We start from the raw sequence: 19,371 nt of genomic DNA, 5'->3' as shown, positions 1-19,371 counted from the left end.
TTATTGAAGGGATTTTCACAAACCACCTCTGGAGCTTTCTATACACAGTTAGTTTTTTGGCAAATAAGCAATGACAACCTTAGGACATAGAACATAGTACAGCACAGTACAGGCCCTTCGGCCCACAATGTCTGTGCTGAATATGATGCCAAATTAAATTAGTCCCTTCTGCCTGCACATGAGCCATATCCCTCCATGTTCTAAAAGCCTCTTCAACACCACTGTCGTATCTGCCTCCACCACCACCCCTGGCAGCCCGTTCCAGGCACCCACCACGCTCTGTGTAAAATACTTGCCCCACCCATCTCCTTTAACCTTAAAGCATTAATTATTGTTGACAATCAATATTACATTTAGTACACAGCTTCCCTTTATTGACAGAAAGGAGACATCAACTGACGTAAAATGTTCACAAATTTTATTAATTAACCTGAAGTTCTGATTTCCACACTCTCTGCCAACTGCTGTTACTTTCGTCGAAATTGCAGATTCACCAGATGTTGTTGGAGTCTCATCAGCCTCTGTACTCAAGGAAATACTCTGGTCAGAAGCATTGCATGTGGTTCTTCCTGAACAATTGTGGGACGACCTCAGGGTCGCCTCTGGTTTTAGTCTCATTCTCCCTGCTGAATCCCTCACCAATCATGAGATAATTCTTACAACTGTTAAACTTCTGCTATTCTGACGGCGGGTCCCAAACCTGAAACGTTAACTGTTTATTTTTCCGCAGATGCCACCTGACTTGCTGAGCGTTTCCAGCATTTTCTGTCTTTATTTCAGATTCCCAGAACCTGTATCTGCAGTTTTTTATGATTTTCACCTTTACTATTGATCCTGTCTTTATGTGGAGTATCTATCTGTAAGCATGAAACATACGTTTCACTGTGCATCTTGTGATCTTATTGGACAAAGAGGCTTGAGTTGAAACTGCTTCTCAATAATGTAAGATTGTCTCAGAGGCTTAAACATAAGAACAGTACAGCACAGAACAGGCCCTTTGGCCCACAATGTTGTGCCGACATAGCTATTCCCTCCTGCCTACAGATTGGTATTGGTATTGGTTTATTATTGTCACTTGTACCAAGGTACAGTGAAAAACTTGTCTTGCATACCGATCGTACAGGTCAATTCATTAAACAGTGCAGTTACATCAAGTTAGTACAGAGTGCATTGATGTAGTACAGGTAAAAACAATAACAGTACAGAGTAAAGTGTCACAGCCACAGAAAAAGTGCAGTGCAATATGGTGCAAGGTCACAATAAGGTAGATCGTGAGGTCAGAGTCCATCTCATTGTATAGGGGAACCATTCAATAGTCTTATCACAGGGGGGTAGAAGCTGTCCTTAAGTCTGGTGGTATGTGCCCTCAGGCTCCTGTATCTTCTACCTGATGGAAGAAGAAAGAAGCGAGAATGATCCAGGTGGGTGAGATCTTTGATTGTGCTGGCTGCCTCACCAAGGCAGTGAGAGGTAAAGACAGAGTCCACAGAGGGGAGGCTGGTGTCTGTGATGCACTGGCTGTGTCCACAACTCTCTGCAGTTTCTTGTGGTCCTGGACAGAGCAGTTGCCGTACCAAGCCACGATGCATCCATTGCTCAATAATGGGAAAAAGATGTTTTGCGTGGGAAACAAATTGATGCCTCTTTTGGATGTATATCTGGTGCATCTCAGTTAATTCTTGAGAAGGAGATACAGGAGACTGTAGTTGCTGGAATCTGGAGCAACAAACAATCTGCTGGAGGAGCTCAGCAGGTTGAGCAGCATCTCTGGGGGTGGGGGGGGAAGGAATTGTCGACGTTTAGGGTCAAAACCCTGCATTTCTGAGAAGCCGTGACTGAAGGACGTCAGACTCCAGTGGGGTTGCAAAGAACAAGAGAGGTCCAGCAGGAAGCGTCAGAGTAAGGCAGCGAGAGAAGGTACAGAGAAAGGATTATGAGCCTCCTGTGGTGATTTTAAGAATGCTCTTAGAGTTTCCACATTCCTCTATGTGATCTGAATGTAATACCATAACTACACTGACAATGCGTTTGTAAAGCATCTTTGGAACAGCGAAACATCCCAAATTATTACATAGGAATATTATAAAACATAAATTATAAAATTAGACATCGTCACCTACAGGTGATTAAAAACTTGGTCAAAGAAGTGGGTTTAAAGAGCATCTGAAAGGAGAAAAGGGAGGGAGAGAGGCAGGAATGTCCAGAGAGCAAACTCCAGAGCTCACGGAACAGCTACTGAAGACACCACAGTGGATGAACAAGAGGTTGGAACTGAAGGAGCGTCATTTACCATAAATTGTTGGGAAGATGTGGAGCCAGCAAATCCAGTAGCAGCTCATACCGACCCTCCTCTCCCACAAGATTTTAACTTTCCTTTTCCTCTCCCTATCTGCAGCTGCTATTTTGAACCACCATTGATGAACCCATTTTAAAGCATGTATTGCGGAGAGACACGCTGCAGAAAATAAGGAGGTAGATTTAATTGACAGCAGAACAATGAGAGATTCCTATAGACTTATCCTTTGTGCCTAATTATAAGCAGAAAAATGCTTTAAACAAGATGGCAATGGTTTTATTGCAGGTGATATGTAATAAAATATGATTGAAAATCAAGGATCCCCCCCACAGTGAATAGCAATGTACCATCTATTCTTCAGGAGTTTCAGGCAAGTCTAGCCTTCCTCATCTGGCTACAGATTTCAATACATTTGTAGGGATATCATTCTGGAAATAAATGTGCCAATTGATCCTTAAAATACAGCACGGACATTGCTTAATGGTGATTTGGTCACACATCTCGAGAATGATTCAGTTGTGTCACTTGTACTGAACAGCTGTTACACTTGCAGTGACATGTGCAATGAGAATGTACAGGGGTCCCACACATCCTGTTGCCAGGCTGCTAGTTATATTTAGGTGTGTGTCCAGGGGAAGCTTGCATGACTTGCCTCGGTGCTCTCTGGATAGTCACTGAGAATCCTTTGACAGCCCACCTTTGCAAATTCCACTATTAATTGCTCACGATTTGGCAATGTGTTCATTTAAATACATATGCCTTGTAAAATTCCTTTCCGCAGTTATTTTCTTCTGAAGGTATCAGCTGGTGCTGGGGTATCAGGTCCATAGGCATCACCAATCATGCAGTAACTCACACCAAGAGATCTTTCTTCAGTCATGAACCGTCTCTTTGTTTCTGCAGAGGACGTCACCAAGTCCAATCCCTTACACATTCCAAGTCCACATGTAGACACTTCCCAAAAGGGAACTTTTCATCTGGAAAACAAGCACAACTGCAGATGCTGGAATCCGAAACAAAAACAGAAATGGTGGAAGATCTCAGCCAATCAAGCAGCTTCCATGGATGCCTGAACTCCCACACCACCAGGTTCAAGAACAGTTACATCCCTTCAACCGTTCAGTTCTTGAACCAACCAGCAAAAGCCTAAACACTACAGTTTAGCAACACTATGACAACTTTGATCACTTTGCACTAAAATGACTTTTCCTTTTTTTTCTTATTGTGCTCTTCCTTGTAAAAATTGTGTATAACTTATGTTCAATTCATGTTTTTCTTGTGAGTGCTGCTTGTACGATGCTATGTGCCTGTGATGCTGCTACAGGTAAGTTTTTCATTGCACCTGTGCAGACACGTACTTGTGCCTATGGCAATAAACTTGACTTTGTCTTTGAAAAACCAGTGAACGATTCCACTTCATCAGAACTGAGAAAGAGAGAAAACAAGTTACAGTTACTTCCCAGGTTACAACAATGTTCCGTTCCTGGGAACTGTTCATAACATGAACTTTTGCTGAGTTGGAAATCAACAACCACTGTGTGCGGGAGAGGATCCCAGAAACAGCGGTGACAGGAGGGCGAGTGGCCGCCAGCCGACCTCACTGTCTAAGTGAGTGAGCGAGTGAGTCTTCTCAGTGCTCCAGGCTCTGCTCAGCTCCACACACCCATGACTGATGTGGCTTGAGGGGAGAGGGGGTAGGGAGAGAAGGCACATGGAAATGCCCCATTCCCACCCAGCGGATGATGCCTGCAGCCCCGCAGCAACCGGCAAATCCGTCCCCATCCATTCCGCCGGTCTCCCAAACACACGTTTTCTTTTGTACAGGGTGTCCATAAGTCAGGTGTTCGTAACCCGACCTATAGTCTATGTCGCAGAGAAGGTGGGGGATGACAACAGGTGGAACAAATGCAATGTCTATAACAGGGTGATGATGTAGCCATTGAGTGGACAGTTAGCTCCGTTGTCTGTGTCTTGTGTTGCTGATGTTGTCCATTATCAAAGATCCCCACCATCCGGGCCATGCCATCTTCTCGCAGCTACCGTCGGGCAGGAGGTACAGAAGCCTGAAGTCCCACACCACCAGGTTCAAGAACAGCTACTTCCCTTCAATGATTTGGTTCTTGAACCAACCTGCGCAACCCTAATCACTGCCATTTAGCAACACTGTGACCACTTTGATCACTTGGTCATAATGTTGCTGAACTGTAGTGATTAGGGTTGTGCCAGTTAGAACAAAAAAAAAACAAATGGACCTTTCTTTGTTTTAATTGCGTTCTTTCTTGTAAAAATTGTGTACAGTTTATGCTTTTCTTGTGAATGTTGTGTCTCTGACTATGTGCCTGTGAAGCTGCTGCAAGTAGGTTTTTCATCACACCTGTGCACATGACAATTATCTCGACTTTGACTTTGTGAAGTCTGAGTGATTTTGTATCGTCCGGCCTTCTGCCTGCCTTCTGGGATGTGCCGAACAGGTCAGATATACAAATGAAGAGGAAAAGTGTGGGTGGGGGTGAGCGGAAGGAATGGCAAGCACAAATGGCCAGTCCTGACACAAACAGAAAGATAGAACAAGTTACTTGAAACTGGGGAATTCAAATATTGAGTCCTGCAGGTTGTAACATGGCCCAACGAAAAATGAGGTGTTGTTCGTCAAGCTTACATTAGGCCTCATTGTAGCACTACAGGAGATCACAGACAGAAAGAACATGGTACAGTACAGCACAGGAATTTGGCTCACCATAAGTACGAGAGGACATGGCTTTAGGGTGAAAGGGGAAAGGTTTAGGGGGAACATTAGAGGGAACTTCTTCACTCAAAGAGTGGTGGGAGTGTGGAACGGGCTGCCATCTGATGTGGTAAATGCAGGCTCGCTCTTAACTTTTAAGAGTAAATTGGATAGATACATGGACGAGAGAGGTCTGGAGGGGTATGGGCTGGGGGCAGGTAAATGGGACTAGCAGAATAATGTTTCGGCACAGACTAGAAGGGCCGAATGGCCTGTTTTCTGTGCTGTAGTTTTCTATGGTTCTATTATCAGAGAGGTCAATTTTAACCTGACACATTTTAACCTTCTCTAGCCAGAATGTGTTGAGGTCATTTGCAATACCCAAATTTCAACAGCCTGAGAACTTTGCTTGCAGACTCCAGGTTGTATGGTTCAGTGTTATAGCAGCAACAATATTATTTCCTCTCCTGTCTAATGCTTAGAACTCCCTGCGGCCCAGTGGGAGAGTGGGAGCACTTTCCTCATTAGGAGTATTGATCAGTCAGAAACTTAGTCCAGGGAATTAACAATCAAAGAGGTGGCAGGTGAATTATATTGGTATTTTGCATTAGACTTTAGTATAAAGGATATAAGTAACATCCTAGAAAAAGCAATAAATTGGGAATTGGAAGGGAGGGGGAAACAGTAAAATTACCATCACCAGGGCAGAGGTATCGAGCAAACTGCTGGAGCTGTGGAAGGGCAAGTCTTTGTGTTCTGTTGGGCATCAGCCTTGGCTCTTAAAAGAAGTTATTGGTGAGGTGGTTCTAATTTTCCAAAATTCCCTTGGTTCACAGAGGTGCCATTAGCTTGTGAATCATGTCAGCACATCGTGATGTTAAGCTAGTTTCCTACCTGCTGCTTTGAATAAACTAGCTTAACATCAGCCATGGGGAAAATATTAGAAACTATGATTAAAGATATTGTAGCAGAACTTTGTGTAGTTTTAAGGCAGAGGAAGATAGACGTTTGATAAGGAAAGGGGTAAAAGATTAGCCAAGGTAGATGGGGAATGTGGAGTTGGGATGACAATTGGATCATTTATGGTCTTACTCAATAGTGGAGCAGGCTTGAGGGACTGAGTAGTCTACTCCTGCTCCTAATTTGTATGTACGGATATACCCTGTCAAGTCCATTAAGTATGTTTCAATAAGACCATCTTCAATTCTTCTAAATGCACGAGTACAGGTCCACACTGCTTATCTTCCCTTATCCGTCTCTGCCTATCGCCCACCAGCCAGTGTCTCCCAACTCCATTTCTCCAACCTCCCCCCCCACCCCTCCACCTTCCCCAACCTGGCTCCATTATCTCTCTCCTCACCTGGTTCTACTACTCCCACCAGCCCCTGCCTCACCCCACCCCCTCATCTCTTTATACTGGCTATCTCCTATCTACACTCTCAGTCCTAATGCAAGGTCTAGACCCGAAGTGTCAACTATCCCCCTGCCTCCACAGGTGCTTCTTGACCCACTGAGTTCCTCCAGCAGTTTGTTTTTTGCTCCAGATTCCAGAATCTGCAGTCTCCTGTGTCTCCACACTGCTTATCTCTACTCAAAGGAGAACCCTACAATCCTAAGAAACAATCTGGTGATCCATCACTGCACTTCCTCAACTGCAAGTAGATCCTTCCTTAGCTAGGGAGACCAGACCTGTAACATAATATTCCAGCTGCAGTCTCAGTGGGGCCCTTTATAATTGCAAACTCAAGTGGAATATAATTGTATAAAATATTACATTTGATTTTCATCTAGGTTTCTTCGCAAAACACAAGCAATACCATTTATAGTTTGAGGGAATTAGAAATCTCACTATCTTTCAGTTCTCGTGTTCTGCAGCTGGGGGTTGGGAGCAGGGGAGGGTGAGGCCCAGAGGAGGGCAGCCAAAGACCAACTGGCTCCAAGGTCACCCTGAACTGGTTCCTATAGTGCACGCCAGATTAATGTCTAAAGACTGACGATTGTCCTCATGCCATAAGTGGTCACCATCTCTTTTGCGTTTCCCCAAAGTGGTGAGTTACATTGGGACTTTACTCTTCAGTTATGGCTGTGGGAGCCACAATTTTCAATTGTTTTTAATGCAGCATCTGAAAGAAATGCCTTTTAGACTAATATTTTGTTTAAAATCACACAAGACATTACTGTAAAGATGAGATCTATTGTTGACACTTTGGTCTCTTTTTCACGCTAACTTAAACCCAATTTCAACATTTGCTTTTGACATTTCCATAGACTGCGTGGTGATTTCATTTTAAATTAGATGCAAATATATCTGTCAACGGGATTTGCTTCGGGAATGTCACTTGCCTGTTGAATCTTGCTATTTTGTTTTGATATTTTAAACATCTTTGCATTGAAATAACCTTATCATAAATGGCAGTTTTAAATGCAACCCTTGCAATATTTGACGAAGAAGAACTTGCACAAGGGTAGCTCTTTCTGATTTTTTTTAAGGCTGCAGGAATTCCCATTTTTTTTTGCAAGGGATCCCCCTTGTTTTTTGAATAGCAGTCGCCATAGCAACAGCGGAGGGTAAGCCAGAGGTGCTGTCGGTGACGTCAATGGCGGAGCTGCGCCGTGATTGGCTGGAGGGGGGAGGGGCGATCCTTGAGCGAGGGAGAGGGGCGGGAAAAAAACGGAGGAGGGGAGGGGCGGGGCCGGTCCACCTAACTTGTTGGTGCCTGGCTCTCCGTCGTCCCACGCTGATTGGTCCCGCCTCGGCCGCCGCCAGCTCCCCCACTGGCTGGCCGCCACGCCAGTCAAGGGTTGCCCCGGCCGCTTCCTGCCAACAAGTTTGATTGGGCGGCGTAACAGAAGGGAGCGAGCGAGAGATCGCGCGCCCAAGTGAACGAGGCAGAAAATAGCGGAGATTAAATATTATTTTATATTATAAATATAAAATCAGCCTTTTTTTAAATGAAACTACTGAAAGTCTACGAATAAAACTAAATTTCTTCCCCTTCAATGGTTCGATAGCGTTTTGTGGAGGTAAATGCAGACTAATCGGCGACTAATCGGGAAGGTATCGGTTTGATATCGCGGCTTCTCTTGCTGGTTAATCGGCCGGTGATCGAGTGAGTTGGCGGCGGGGTTGAGGAGGAGGAGGAGGAGGAGGTGGGTGAGGGGGGTGGTGGCGGCGGCGGGGGTCCGTCGACTAATCGCCTGTTCGCCAATCGCCACTAATCGGTCCACTGCCCAGTTGAGGAAAGATGAACATCGAGATCCCGCCCGGGCTCACCGACCTGCTGCAGGGCTACACCGTGGAGGTGCTCCGGCACCGGCCCGCCGACCTGGTCGAGTTCGCCATCCAGTACTTCACCCGGCTGAAGGAGAAGGAGGAGCAGGCCGAGGGCCGGCGGCCCAGCGATGCCGATGCCATGCAGACCGAGTCCAACGGCGACAACGGCGGCACCGACACCGACACCGAGTCCGACTTTGAAGGTAAGGCGGCCGGAGCGGACTCCACGGCACCGGGGGGGGGGAGGAGTGGGGTGGGGAGAGAGGGAAGGAAGGAGTGGGGAGGGAGGGAAGGAAGGAGTGGGGTGGGGAGGGAGGGAAGGAAGGAGTGGGGAGGGGAGGGAGGGAAGGAAGGAGTGGGGAGGGAGGGAAGGAAGGAGTGGGGAGGGAGGGAAGGAAGGAGTGGGGAGGGAGGGAAGGAAGGAAGGAGTGGTTTAGGGAGGGAAGGAAGGAAGGAGTGGGGTAGGGAGGGAGGGAAGGAAGGAGGGAGGGAAGGAGTGGAGTGGGGAGGGAGGGAAGGAGGGAGGGGAGTGGGGAGGGAGGGGGGAGTGGAGTGGGGAGGGAGGGGAGGGGGGAGTGGAGTGGGGAGGGAGGGGAGGGGGGAGTGGAGTGGGGAGGGAGGGAAGGAAGGAGTGGAGTGGGGAGGGAGGGAAGGAAGGAGTGGAGTGGGGAGGGAGGGAAGGAAGGAGTGGGGAGGGAAGGAGGGAGGGGAGTGGAGTGGGGAGGGAGGGAAGGAGTGGAGTGGGGAGGGAGGGAAGGAGTGGAGTGGGGAGGGAGGGAAGGAGTGGAGTGGGGAGGGAGGGAAGGAGTGGAGTGGGGAGGGAGGGAAGGAGTGGAGTGGGGAGGGAGGGAAGGAGTGGAGTGGGGAGGGAGGGAAGGAGTGGAGTGGGGAGGGAGGGAAGGAGTGGAGTGGGGAGGGAGGGAAGGAAGGAGTGGAGTGGGGAGGGAGGGAAGGAAGGAGTGGAGTGGGGAGGGAGGGAAGGAAGGAGTGGAGTGGGGAGGGAAGGAAGGAGTGGAGTGGGGAGGGAAGGAGGGAGGGGAGTGGAGTGGGGAGGGAGGGAAGGAGTGGAGTGGGGAGGGAAGGAGTGGAGTGGGGAGGGAGGGAAGGAGTGGAGTGGGGAGGGAGGGGGGGAGTGGAGTGGGGAGGGAGGGGGGGAGTGGAGTGGGGAGGGAGGGGGGGAGTGGAGTGGGGAGGGAGGGGGGAGTGGAGTGGGGAGGGAGGGGGGAGTGGAGTGGGGAGGGAGGGAAGGAGGGAGGGGAGTGGGGAGGGAGGGGGGAGTGGAGTGGGGAGGGAGGGGAGGGGGAGTGGAGTGGGGAGGGAGGGGAGGGGGGCGTGGAGTGGGGAGGGAGGGAAGGAAGGAGTGGAGTGGGGAGGGAGGGAAGGAAGGAGTGGAGTGGGGAGGGAGGGAAGGAAGGAGTGGGGAGGGAAGGAGGGAGGGGAGTGGAGTGGGGAGGGAGGGAAGGAGTGGAGTGGGGAGGGAGGGAAGGAGTGGAGTGGGGAGGGAGGGAAGGAGTGGAGTGGGGAGGGAGGAAGGAGTGGAGTGGGGAGGGAGGGAAGGAGTGGAGTGGGGAGGGAGGGAAGGAGTGGAGTGGGGAGGGAGGGAAGGAAGGAGTGGAGTGGGGAGGGAGGGAAGGAAGGAGTGGAGTGGGGAGGGAAGGAAGGAGTGAGTGGGGAGGGAAGGAGGGAGGGGAGTGGAGTGGGGAGGGAGGGAAGGAGTGGAGTGGGAGGGAAGGAGTGGAGTGGGGAGGGAGGCGGGGAGTGGAGTGGGGAGGGAGGGGGGGAGTGGAGTGGGGAGGGAGGGGGGGAGTGGAGTGGGGAGGGAGGGGGGGAGTGGAGTGGGGAGGGAGGGGGGAGTGGAGTGGGGAGGGAGGGGGGAGTGGAGTGGGGAGGGAGGGAGGGGTGGAGTGGGGAGGGAGGGAGGGGTGGAGTGGGGAGGGAGGGAAGGGGTGGAGTGGGGAGGGAGGGAAGGGGTGGAGTGGGGAGGGAGGGAGGGAAGGAGTGGGGAGGGAGGGAGGGAAGGAGTAGGGAGGGAGGGAAGGAGTGGGGCGGGGGGGAGGGAGGGAAGGAGTGGGGCGGGGGGGAGGGAGGGAAGGAGTGGAGCGGGGGAAGGGTGGAGTGGGGAGGGAGGGAAGGAAGGGGTGGAGTGGGGAGGGAAGGGGTGGAGTGGGGAGGGAGGGAGGGAAGGGGTGGAGTGGGGAGGGAGGGAGGGAAGGGGTGGAGCGGGGAGGGAGGGAAGGGGTGGAGCGGGGAGGGAGGGAAGGGGTGGAGCGGGGAGGGAGGGAAGGGGTGGAGCGGGGAGGGAGGGAAGGGGTGGAGCGGGGAGGGAGGGAAGGAGTGGAGCGGGGGGGAGGGAGTGGAGTGGGGAGGGAGGGAAGGAAGGAAGGAGGGGAGTGGGGAGGGGAGGGGAGTGGGGAGGGAGGGGAGGAGTGGAGTGGGGAGGGAGGGAAGGAGTGGAGTGGGGAGGGAGGGAAGGAGTGGGGAGGGAGGGAAGGAGTGGAGTGGGGAGGGAGGGAAGGAGTGGAGTGGGGAGGGAAGGAAGGAGTGGAGTGGGGAGGGAAGGAAGGAGTGGAGTGGGGAGGGAAGGAAGGAGTGGAGTGGGGAGGGAAGGAAGGAGTGGAGTGGGGAGGGAAGGAAGGAGTGGAGTGGGGAGGGAAGGAAGGAGTGGAGTGGGGAGGGAAGGAAGGAGTGGAGTGGGGAGGGAAGGAAGGAGTGGGGAGGGAGGGAAGGAAGGAGTGGGGAGGGAGGGAAGGAAGGAGTGGAGTGGGGAGGGAAGGAGGGAGGGGAGTGGAGTGGGGAGGGAGGGAAGGAGTGGAGTGGGGAGGGAAGGAAGGAGTGGAGTGGGGAGGGAGGGGGGAAGGAGTGGGGAGGGAGGGGGGAAGGAGTGGGGAGGGAGGGGGGAAGGAGTGGGGAGGGAGGGGGGAAGGAGTGGGGAGGGAGGGGGGGGTGGAGTGGGGAGGGAGGGAAGGAGTGGAGTGGGGAGGGAGGGAAGGAGTGGAGTGGGGAGGGAAGGAAGGAGTGGAGTGGGGAGGGAGGGGGGAAGGAGTGGGGAGGGAGGGGGGGAGTGGAGTGGGGAGGGAGGGGGGGAGTGGAGTGGGGAGGGAGGGGGGAGTGGAGTGGGGAGGGAGGGGGGAGTGGAGTGGGAGGGAGGGGGGAGTGGAGTGGGGAGGGAGGGGGGAGTGGAGTGGGGAGGGAGGGGGGAGTGGAGTGGGGAGGGAGGGAAGGGGTGGAGTGGGGAGGGAGGGAAGGGGTGGAGTGGGGAGGGAGGGAAGGGGTGGAGTGGGGAGGGAGGGAAGGGGTGGAGTGGGGAGGGAGGGAGGGAAGGAGTGGGGAGGGAGGGAAGGAGTAGGGAGGGAGGGAAGGAGTAGGGAGGGAGGGAAGGAGTGGGGCGGGGGGGAGGGAGGGAAGGAGTGGAGCGGGGGAAGGGTGGAGTGGGGAGGGAGGGAAGGAAGGGGTGGAGTGGGGAGGGAAGGGGTGGAGTGGGGAGGGAGGGAAGGGGTGGAGTGGGGAGGGAGGGAGGGAAGGGGTGGAGCGGGGAGAGAGGGAGGGAAGGGGTGGAGCGGGGAGGGAAGGGGTGGAGCGGGGAGGGAGGGAAGGGGTGGAGCGGGGAGGGAGGGAAGGGGTGGAGCGGGGAGGGAGGGAAGGAGTGGAGCGGGGGGGGGGAGTGGAGTGGGGAGGGAGGGAAGGAAGGAGGGGAGTGGGGAGGGAGGGGAGGGGAGCGGGGAGGGAGGGGAGGGAGGGAAGGGGTGGAGCGGGGGGGAGGGAGGGAAGGGGTGGAGCGGGGGGGAGGGAGGGAAGGGGTGGAGCGGGGGGGGGGAAGGGGTGGAGCGGGGAGGGAGGGAAGGGGTGGAGCGGGGAGGGAGGGAGGGAAGGGGTGGAGCGGGGAGGGAGGGAGGGAAGGGGTGGAGCGGGGGGAGGGAGGGAAGGGGTGGAGCGGGGGGGGAGGGAGGGGAGTGGAGCGGGGGGAGGGAGGGAAGGAAGGAGTGGAGTGGGGAGGGAGGGAAGGAAGGAGTGGAGTGGGGAGGGGGGAAGGAGTGGGGAGGCAAGGGGTGGAGTGGGGGGGAGGGAGGGAAGGGGTGGGGGGGGACGGAAGGGGTGGAGTGGGGGGGAGGGAGGGAAGGGGTGGAGTGGGGGGGAGGGAGGGAAGGGGTGGAGTGGGGGGGAGGGAGGGAAGGGGTGGAGTGGGGGTAGGGAGGGAAGGGGTGGAGTGGGGGGGAGGGAGGGAAGGGGTGGGGGGGGAGGGAAGGGGTGGAGTGGGGAGGGAGGGAAGGGGTGGAGTGGGGGGGGAGGGAGGGAAGGGGTGGAGTGGGGGGGAGGGAGGGAAGGGGTGGAGTGGGTGGGAGGGAGGGAAGGGGTGGGGAGGGAGGGAGGGAGGGAAGGGGTGGAGTGGGGGGGAGGGGGGTGTAGTGGAGTGGGGAAGGTGGGGAGTGGAGTAGGGAGGGAAGGAGTGGGGGAGGGGAGTGGGGAGGGAGTGGAGGGGAGTGGGGAGGGAGTGGAGGGGAGTGGGGAGGGAGGGAGTGGAGGGGAGTGGGGAGGGAGTGGAGTGGGGAGGGAGGGAGTGGAGTGGGGAGGGAGGGAGGGAAGGGGTGGTGTGGGGAGAGAGGGAGGGGTGGTGTGGGGTGGAGTGGGGGGGAGTAGGGAGGGAAGGAGTGGAGTGGGGAGGGAGGGGAGTGGGGGGGATTGGGGAGGGAGGGGAGTGGGGAGGGGTGAGGGGAGGGAGGGAAGGAGTGGAGTGGAGGAGGGAGGGAAGGAGTGTGGAATGGGGAGGGAGGGAAGGAGTGTGGAGTGGGGAGGGAGGAAAGGAGTGAAGTAGGGAGGGAAGGAGTGGGTGGAGTGGAGGGGGTGTGGAAGGAGGGATGGGGGTGTGTGGGTGGAGGGAAGGAGGGATGGGGGTGTGTGGGTGGAGGGAAGGAGGGATGGGGGTGTGTGGGTGGAGGGAAGGAATGGGGGAATGGATGGATGGAGAGAATGGGGGCGTGGATGGAGGGAAGGGAGGAATGGAGGGGTGGGTAGCTGAGGGTACAGAATATTGGGGGCCACCAGAAAAAGGATGGGAGGGGAGGCAAAATCCGGCACTGAAGAGTGAATTGAATAGGGAAGGCGAGGGGGAGCAAAGAGGGAGAAGCAGGTACATTGTGTTGAAGATAATGCGGGAGGACAAGGTTTGGGTGGAGAAGCTGATGAGAGGAGAGGGGGAAGCAATCAGATATCCAAGAGTACACTGGTTTGGAGGATGAGGTCAGTTTGTGTGTGTGGGGGGTGGGGTTGGTTTGGCATAAAATAGAGGGAAGACTCTAATATAATTCTACAGAATAGTGAGGTCTGAGGAGGGGTGAGGCAGTCAGATTGTATTGGGTAAAGAGGTTGAAGAGGGTTTGGAGGTGGAAAAGAAGAGGATGGGATTTGGGTAGAATTGGGAGAGGGCAATCTGTGCAGGGTGATGAGGATAAGGGGAAGAGAAGATGGGGCAGTGAATCAAATTCTCGAAAACTGGGGAGGTTGTGGAGGATGGCGGTGAAAGGAAAGGAGAAAGTGGAAGCAAGGAAGATTTACTGAAAAACAGCAAGGAAGAATGGGTGAGCAGTTAGAAAGGAGGTGGAGAAAGATAATCACAGAAAATCCACAGAATAATTATTACCAAGAGGAAGATTGTGAGAGGGAGAGCAAAAAGAGGAGGAAAGGAAAATTAGAACAAAACTGCAAGGAGGAGGGCAAGAGAGTAGTAGAGTTAGGCTTCATATAAAGTCTACAGCATATTTGGGAATGTGAGAAGGGTGGGAAATAGAGGAAAACTGGCTTGGGAAGCGTGGGGAATGCAACTGGAGAAAGTATTCAATATAATTGGGAGCAAGAGGAGGTGAAGGGGGTGTGGGATGGGAAGACTAGAGAAAATCTTGATAATTTGGAGTGACAGGAAGGGAGAGGTCTACAGAAGGGGAAAAAATAAACATGCTCAAGTAGAGGAGGAGAGCATGAGGGACCTCCCATGAGGGAATGGTGTTCATCCAGAAAAGTGGCACTGAGATGGAAGATCAGCCATAATCATATTGAATGAAGGCACAGGCGTGAAATGGTCTTCTACTGTTTTTATTTCTTGTGAGTGAGGAAAAGATGAAAAAATGGAGAACTAAATTTATTCATTTTTTGGGATTAGTGGCTCTGACAACACCTGTGTTTATTGTTAAATTCTAAATGATAAATAAGGAAGTAGGAAAAAGAAGCAGAAGGGATAATGGTCATCAGAGAGATGACACTAGTATTTGAAGATATGATATATATTTGGAAGGTGAAGGGCTGATAAGGGGAAACTCTGAAGAGAAAGTCAATGGAATAAAGAAAAAGATGAAATTTGAGTATTTGAGAAAAATGCAGAAAAAAAGAAACGCTACAAACTGTAGCTAAGTGTAAATTAATTTTAGTATATCATTTTAGGTGTGGAATTTTATACTTTGGGGGTGAAGTTCAGTGCTTTGTGCTAGTTGCTTGTAATTCATTGGTAAATTCTATGTTCTATTGAATCGTCTTCCCTAGATAGAAATCAAAATCAGTAAAACCTGTCATTTGTTTCTCTGTGCAACTAAATGGTTAGATTTTGAGCAATATAATAAGACAAACGCTAGTTCCTGTAAAGTACTATGTCCATTTTAAGCACAGGTATTTTTGTTCAGAGGGTTGGAAATGCTGCAGTTATTTTGTCACGGGATCATCATGTGCAAGACCAACTCTTGGAGTTGCATCATGACATTACTGGCATAGCTTCTTTGCCAGTTTTTGATAAAGGCTGAACACCTTTTAGGCTGCATTGTCTCCAGAGATCATTTTGAGCACTTTGACATATTGTCTCAGTAGCTTGTACCAGTAATCCTGCAAGAAGTAAAAGACATTGTTTATGTCAGTGTTTTAATCCATCTGCTAGATGAGTCCTTTCAGTCAGTTCATTGGCTTTTTGTAAACCATATCCTTTTAAATTGCTGCAGAAAAGAAAAAATGAATAAGTTGACATCTTGAGTTGGTCACCTTGATGTCCTTGGTTATTAGGAGGGAAGCACTTAAAATCAATTTTAATTTTTTCCACCAAGATAAAAACTTGCTGTAATTCATCCACATGGGTGAAATAGTACACCCAATTTGGATAATTTATGACGATCAATAAAAATACATGGATGTACAGATAGGGAATGTTGTTTTTATTTTGGAAACTATTAGATCTTTGGTTTTTCAGGGCAGGTTGTTATATGTATTCAGAGTTTTAGCATGGATGACCAATTATTTATTGCCAAGCAACTGGTGATTACCATACTAATGTTTCTGAATATTGTAAATGGTTAGCCTTCTAGTCCTTCATACATTACAAAGTGGTGTCATTGCTTGAAAAATATTCAAATAGTAAATCTTGTTGATGCTTAATTCTGGCATAATTTTAATGAGAAATTGCACACTGGTTGAAAATAAATTTCTGGTTAAATCAACACAAGTCGACTTCATTTGTAATCAGGTTGCTCTTATGTTCAATGTACAATATGAAGTAGACTATTGATAATGAGTTTGTTCAAAAGAGTTACAGGTGACAATATTTGACTTCAAACTGCTTTGTTTAATTATGTCCTTTTGTGCTGTGTTGAGGTATCGTCTTTGCAGCCAATTGAAGTACCAACTGCTGCTAAGCACTTCTGTCAGAGGGTGAATGAGTTAGAAGCTGAGTAAAGCTGTCTTGACTTGACTGCAGTAACATTGCTCAGTCGTAACTTGGGAGGAATTGTGCTGTCATGCTTATGTAACATTCAGTTTCACATGCCTCCTGTGTTTTCTGTGAGCGATTAGTTTCAAATAGAATGAGGATTCTGTCATAGGCCCAAAACTACTGAGAGCTGAACCACCAAAACCATTTGACCTGGATAAGTATTGGTTGCCTGAGGGAATCGGTAACTTTTCAGATTTTTTTTTCTCCTATTGTCTCTTGGCTTTTGTATATTTTGCCTATTTCGGGCTTGTATATGTGGAGGGGAATGGATGAGCATGCAGAGGAATGGTCTTCAGCGGCTTCAAGGCAACTTTAAAAAAACATCTTGAGCGAGTGGACCAAAACATAGCAGATGCAATACAGATGTGAAGTTATCCACTTTGGCAAAGCAGAATGGTAACCTATTACTTAACTGACATGAGATTGTGAAATGTTGATGTCTCAAGTAACTAGGGTATTAACTCTACAACAGTCAGTGAAAGCAAACATGTAGGCACAGCAAGCAGTTAAGACACATGATATTAACTTTCATAGCAGAGAGTATTTGAGTACAAGAGCCAGCAAATCTCCCTACACTTATACAGGACCTTGGTGAGACCAGGCCTGGAGTATTGTATGCAGTTTTGGCCTCCTGACCCAAAAAGGATGTATTTGCCATAAAGGTTCACCAGATTAAGATTGGTGGGAGCACCATAAAATGCAAGATTAGTTTGATTAGCTTTGCATTCAGAAGAATGAGAGGGGATTTAATTTTAACTTGTGAAATTCAGACAGGGCAAAACAGACTGAATGCATGCAAGATGTTTTCCCTGGCTGGGATGTCTAGAACAGGGGTTTATGATCTCTGGTTACAGGGTAGAAGATTTAGGACTGAGATGAAAAATTGTGAACCTGTGAAATTCACTGCCAAAGAGAGCTGTGAGGTCACGTCACAGAAAAAAAATTACGAAGGAGACAGATAAGTTTCTAACCGCAGTGGGCACCAAGCAATTATGGGGACAGAGTAGGATCATGGTACTGGGATGGAAGATCAGCCACGATCACATTGAATGTCAGAGCAAGTTTGAAGAGACTTGCTTCTCTTGAAGAGACGTGAAGAGACATGAGCTCCTTCTCATGTTTTCTACATTTCTGTATTGACTAAAAATGCTCGATCCACTTTGTTTTTACTGGCTTCTCTAGTTCTACCATAAAAGGTAGAGCCATTCCACCTGGCTGGGTTGGATTTGAAGCGAGCTTCCGGAGGTGAAAGGGAGATGGATGACTTGCACCGTTTTGCAGACCAATACTTTTGACTGTAAATGTCTCTGAAAAATTCAGTAAAATTGGTTAAAAAGGATCTCTCCTAAACAAGGCTGCACTGATTATCTTTAATTAATCTCTCCCTTTCCAACTGTAGATAACTCCCACCACTTTGCAAGAGATACTTTATGATATTGTAAGTCTGAATTTAAAATGATTGAGTTCTTGTATGGCTTGGGCATTTCTTTTGTGGTAGCTGCTATTGGAGATGTGTTAATTTTTAAAACTTTGAGCTCTGCAAGTGATATTTAGTTTTGCTACTTTTTGTTTTGATGGGCTTCCAGGATGGAAACGCTTCTTCAAAGTTTGTTGGCTTGATGGTTCAGTATGGAGGCGGAAAGTTCAAATATTTAGGGTTGACCCTTGTTTTTGTTGTCAGCCAGAGATCATTTTAAGGACTGTTATTTTCTGGATCTCCAAGCTTATCTGTTCACTAAATTTGGTAGTGTATATGCTGAGGGGTATAGCCAGCTGACTGCTTTAAGATTAAACCACCTTCATATAATTTTTAGTGGAAACTGAGGTATGCCTGGTGTTTTAATTCCCTAGCTCCAACAATCTAGGGGCTTTTTTCAGAGCTGAAAGGTACAGTGGTTGTGCACTTCAAGCAGTTATAATGTAAACGTTTCAAGTGCCTGTCATTGTATTTAGTTGAAACATTTTGGATAACTTTTTTAAACAGTGTGGCTGCATCAAAAAATTAGTCTGTATAGAGTTTGGGAAAAATGAGAGGACACCTTATTGAAACATGAAATTCTTAATGGGCTTGCCGGGCTAGATGACGAGAGCACAGGGCAGTTTCAGAATATAGAGTAGACCTTTCAGAGCTGGCGTGAGGAGAAATTTCTTCATTTACCCCTGGAGGGCTGTGAAGGCTCAATTATAAATGCATTCTTTCAAAATGCAGATGGATAGATTTCTACCTACATGTTAATGCTAGGGTTATGGGTAAAATGGTGCTGAGGTATTACATATGTCACTGTGGGCTGGATCGCCTATTCCTTCTAGTTATGTCATGAGCATTCATATTCATGCAGAGCGAGTAATGACATAAGTATTTTTTTCCCAATACTGTCCTGGTAGTACTTGTGATAGAACTGAAATGTATGCAAGGTGTTCCTTCTACCATTTATGAGTTGCATCCTTGTTTTATCTCTGATTTAAAAGAAAAATCAATTTTGTCTTCTGCAGAATATCTGCTGTGTTGGTACAGTCTAGTGAACAATCAATTGCTTCATTGGCTCCAATCATTTGGAGAAAAATTAAATATGAAGATAAGTGACTGGAATGAATCACCAATATATTTTCATAGTAAATCGACAGAACAGCATGTTGGCTCGGACAATATGCTGTTGTGGTGAGGTGATTGTTCTTTTTAGAAGGCATAAAAGCTGTGTGTTAATAATAAAGCCAAAAGCTATGGTGGAACCCCAGTTGAAGGTATATATTTGTACAGTATCAGTGGACCTACTGAAGCTGCAAAATTCTGTTAGCCAATGGTTTTGCTTCAAGCAAACAACATCCCATTTCAAACATATTTACATTTGGACAAACAATTTGTGTTGGATTTTATTGCTAGTTTTTGCCTTCAGTTTAGAGAGCATAGCAACCTGTGTTATGACTTTGACTACAGTTTTGATGGGATACCTTTGCCAATTCATCTTATTCTTAGATGCAACCTTCTGCTTCACTAAAATGGTAGATCAGTTTGAGTGGGATAAAATTACTGCATATTTTGCCTAAGAAGATTAATTATTATAGAAATATTAAGAAATCAGTCTGTATTTGAATGTAAATAGGTAAATCAGTATACTGCCTGACACAGATCATTATTGTAGCTACTTAAGTTAAATTGTATTCTTTGAATCTCCAGTACTGTAAATACTCCAAACATTGTGATAGAATGTTACAAATAGGACGGTGGTGTGCAATTGTAAAATTGTCAGGCAAGGGTCGGTTTTCTGGAAAATACTCATAAATTACTTTAAAATATTTTTAGAGCCACTTGATTGGTGGCTTTTTAGGTGTTATTTAAA

At 49.2% G+C, this 19,371-nt stretch overlaps 1 protein-coding gene across 2 annotated transcripts in view; it reads left to right on the top strand.

Annotated features, from left to right (window-relative positions):
- Nucleotides 1–19,371, top strand: part of prkar2aa (protein kinase, cAMP-dependent, regulatory, type II, alpha A) — a 267,193-nt gene that overhangs the window by 50,870 nt on the left and 196,952 nt on the right. Inside the window, exons 1-2 of one of the 2 annotated variants that reach the window (XM_052017158.1) lie at nucleotides 7,838–8,045; nucleotides 8,257–8,498. In XM_052017158.1, coding sequence (XP_051873118.1) covers nucleotides 8,267–8,498 — 232 coding nt within the window. In that variant the 5' untranslated portion in view covers nucleotides 7,838–8,045; nucleotides 8,257–8,266. Of the gene's footprint in view, nucleotides 1–7,837; nucleotides 8,046–8,256; nucleotides 8,499–19,371 lie in introns of those variants that run through there. The other variant, XM_052017160.1, reaches the window with a different exon arrangement.

Source organism: Pristis pectinata, chromosome 6, assembly GCF_009764475.1.
Source record: "Pristis pectinata isolate sPriPec2 chromosome 6, sPriPec2.1.pri, whole genome shotgun sequence".
NCBI lineage: Eukaryota > Metazoa > Chordata > Chondrichthyes > Rhinopristiformes > Pristidae > Pristis > Pristis pectinata.
The sequence above is the reverse complement of the archived record's forward strand: the minus strand, read 5'-3'. Positions and strand labels throughout refer to the sequence as shown.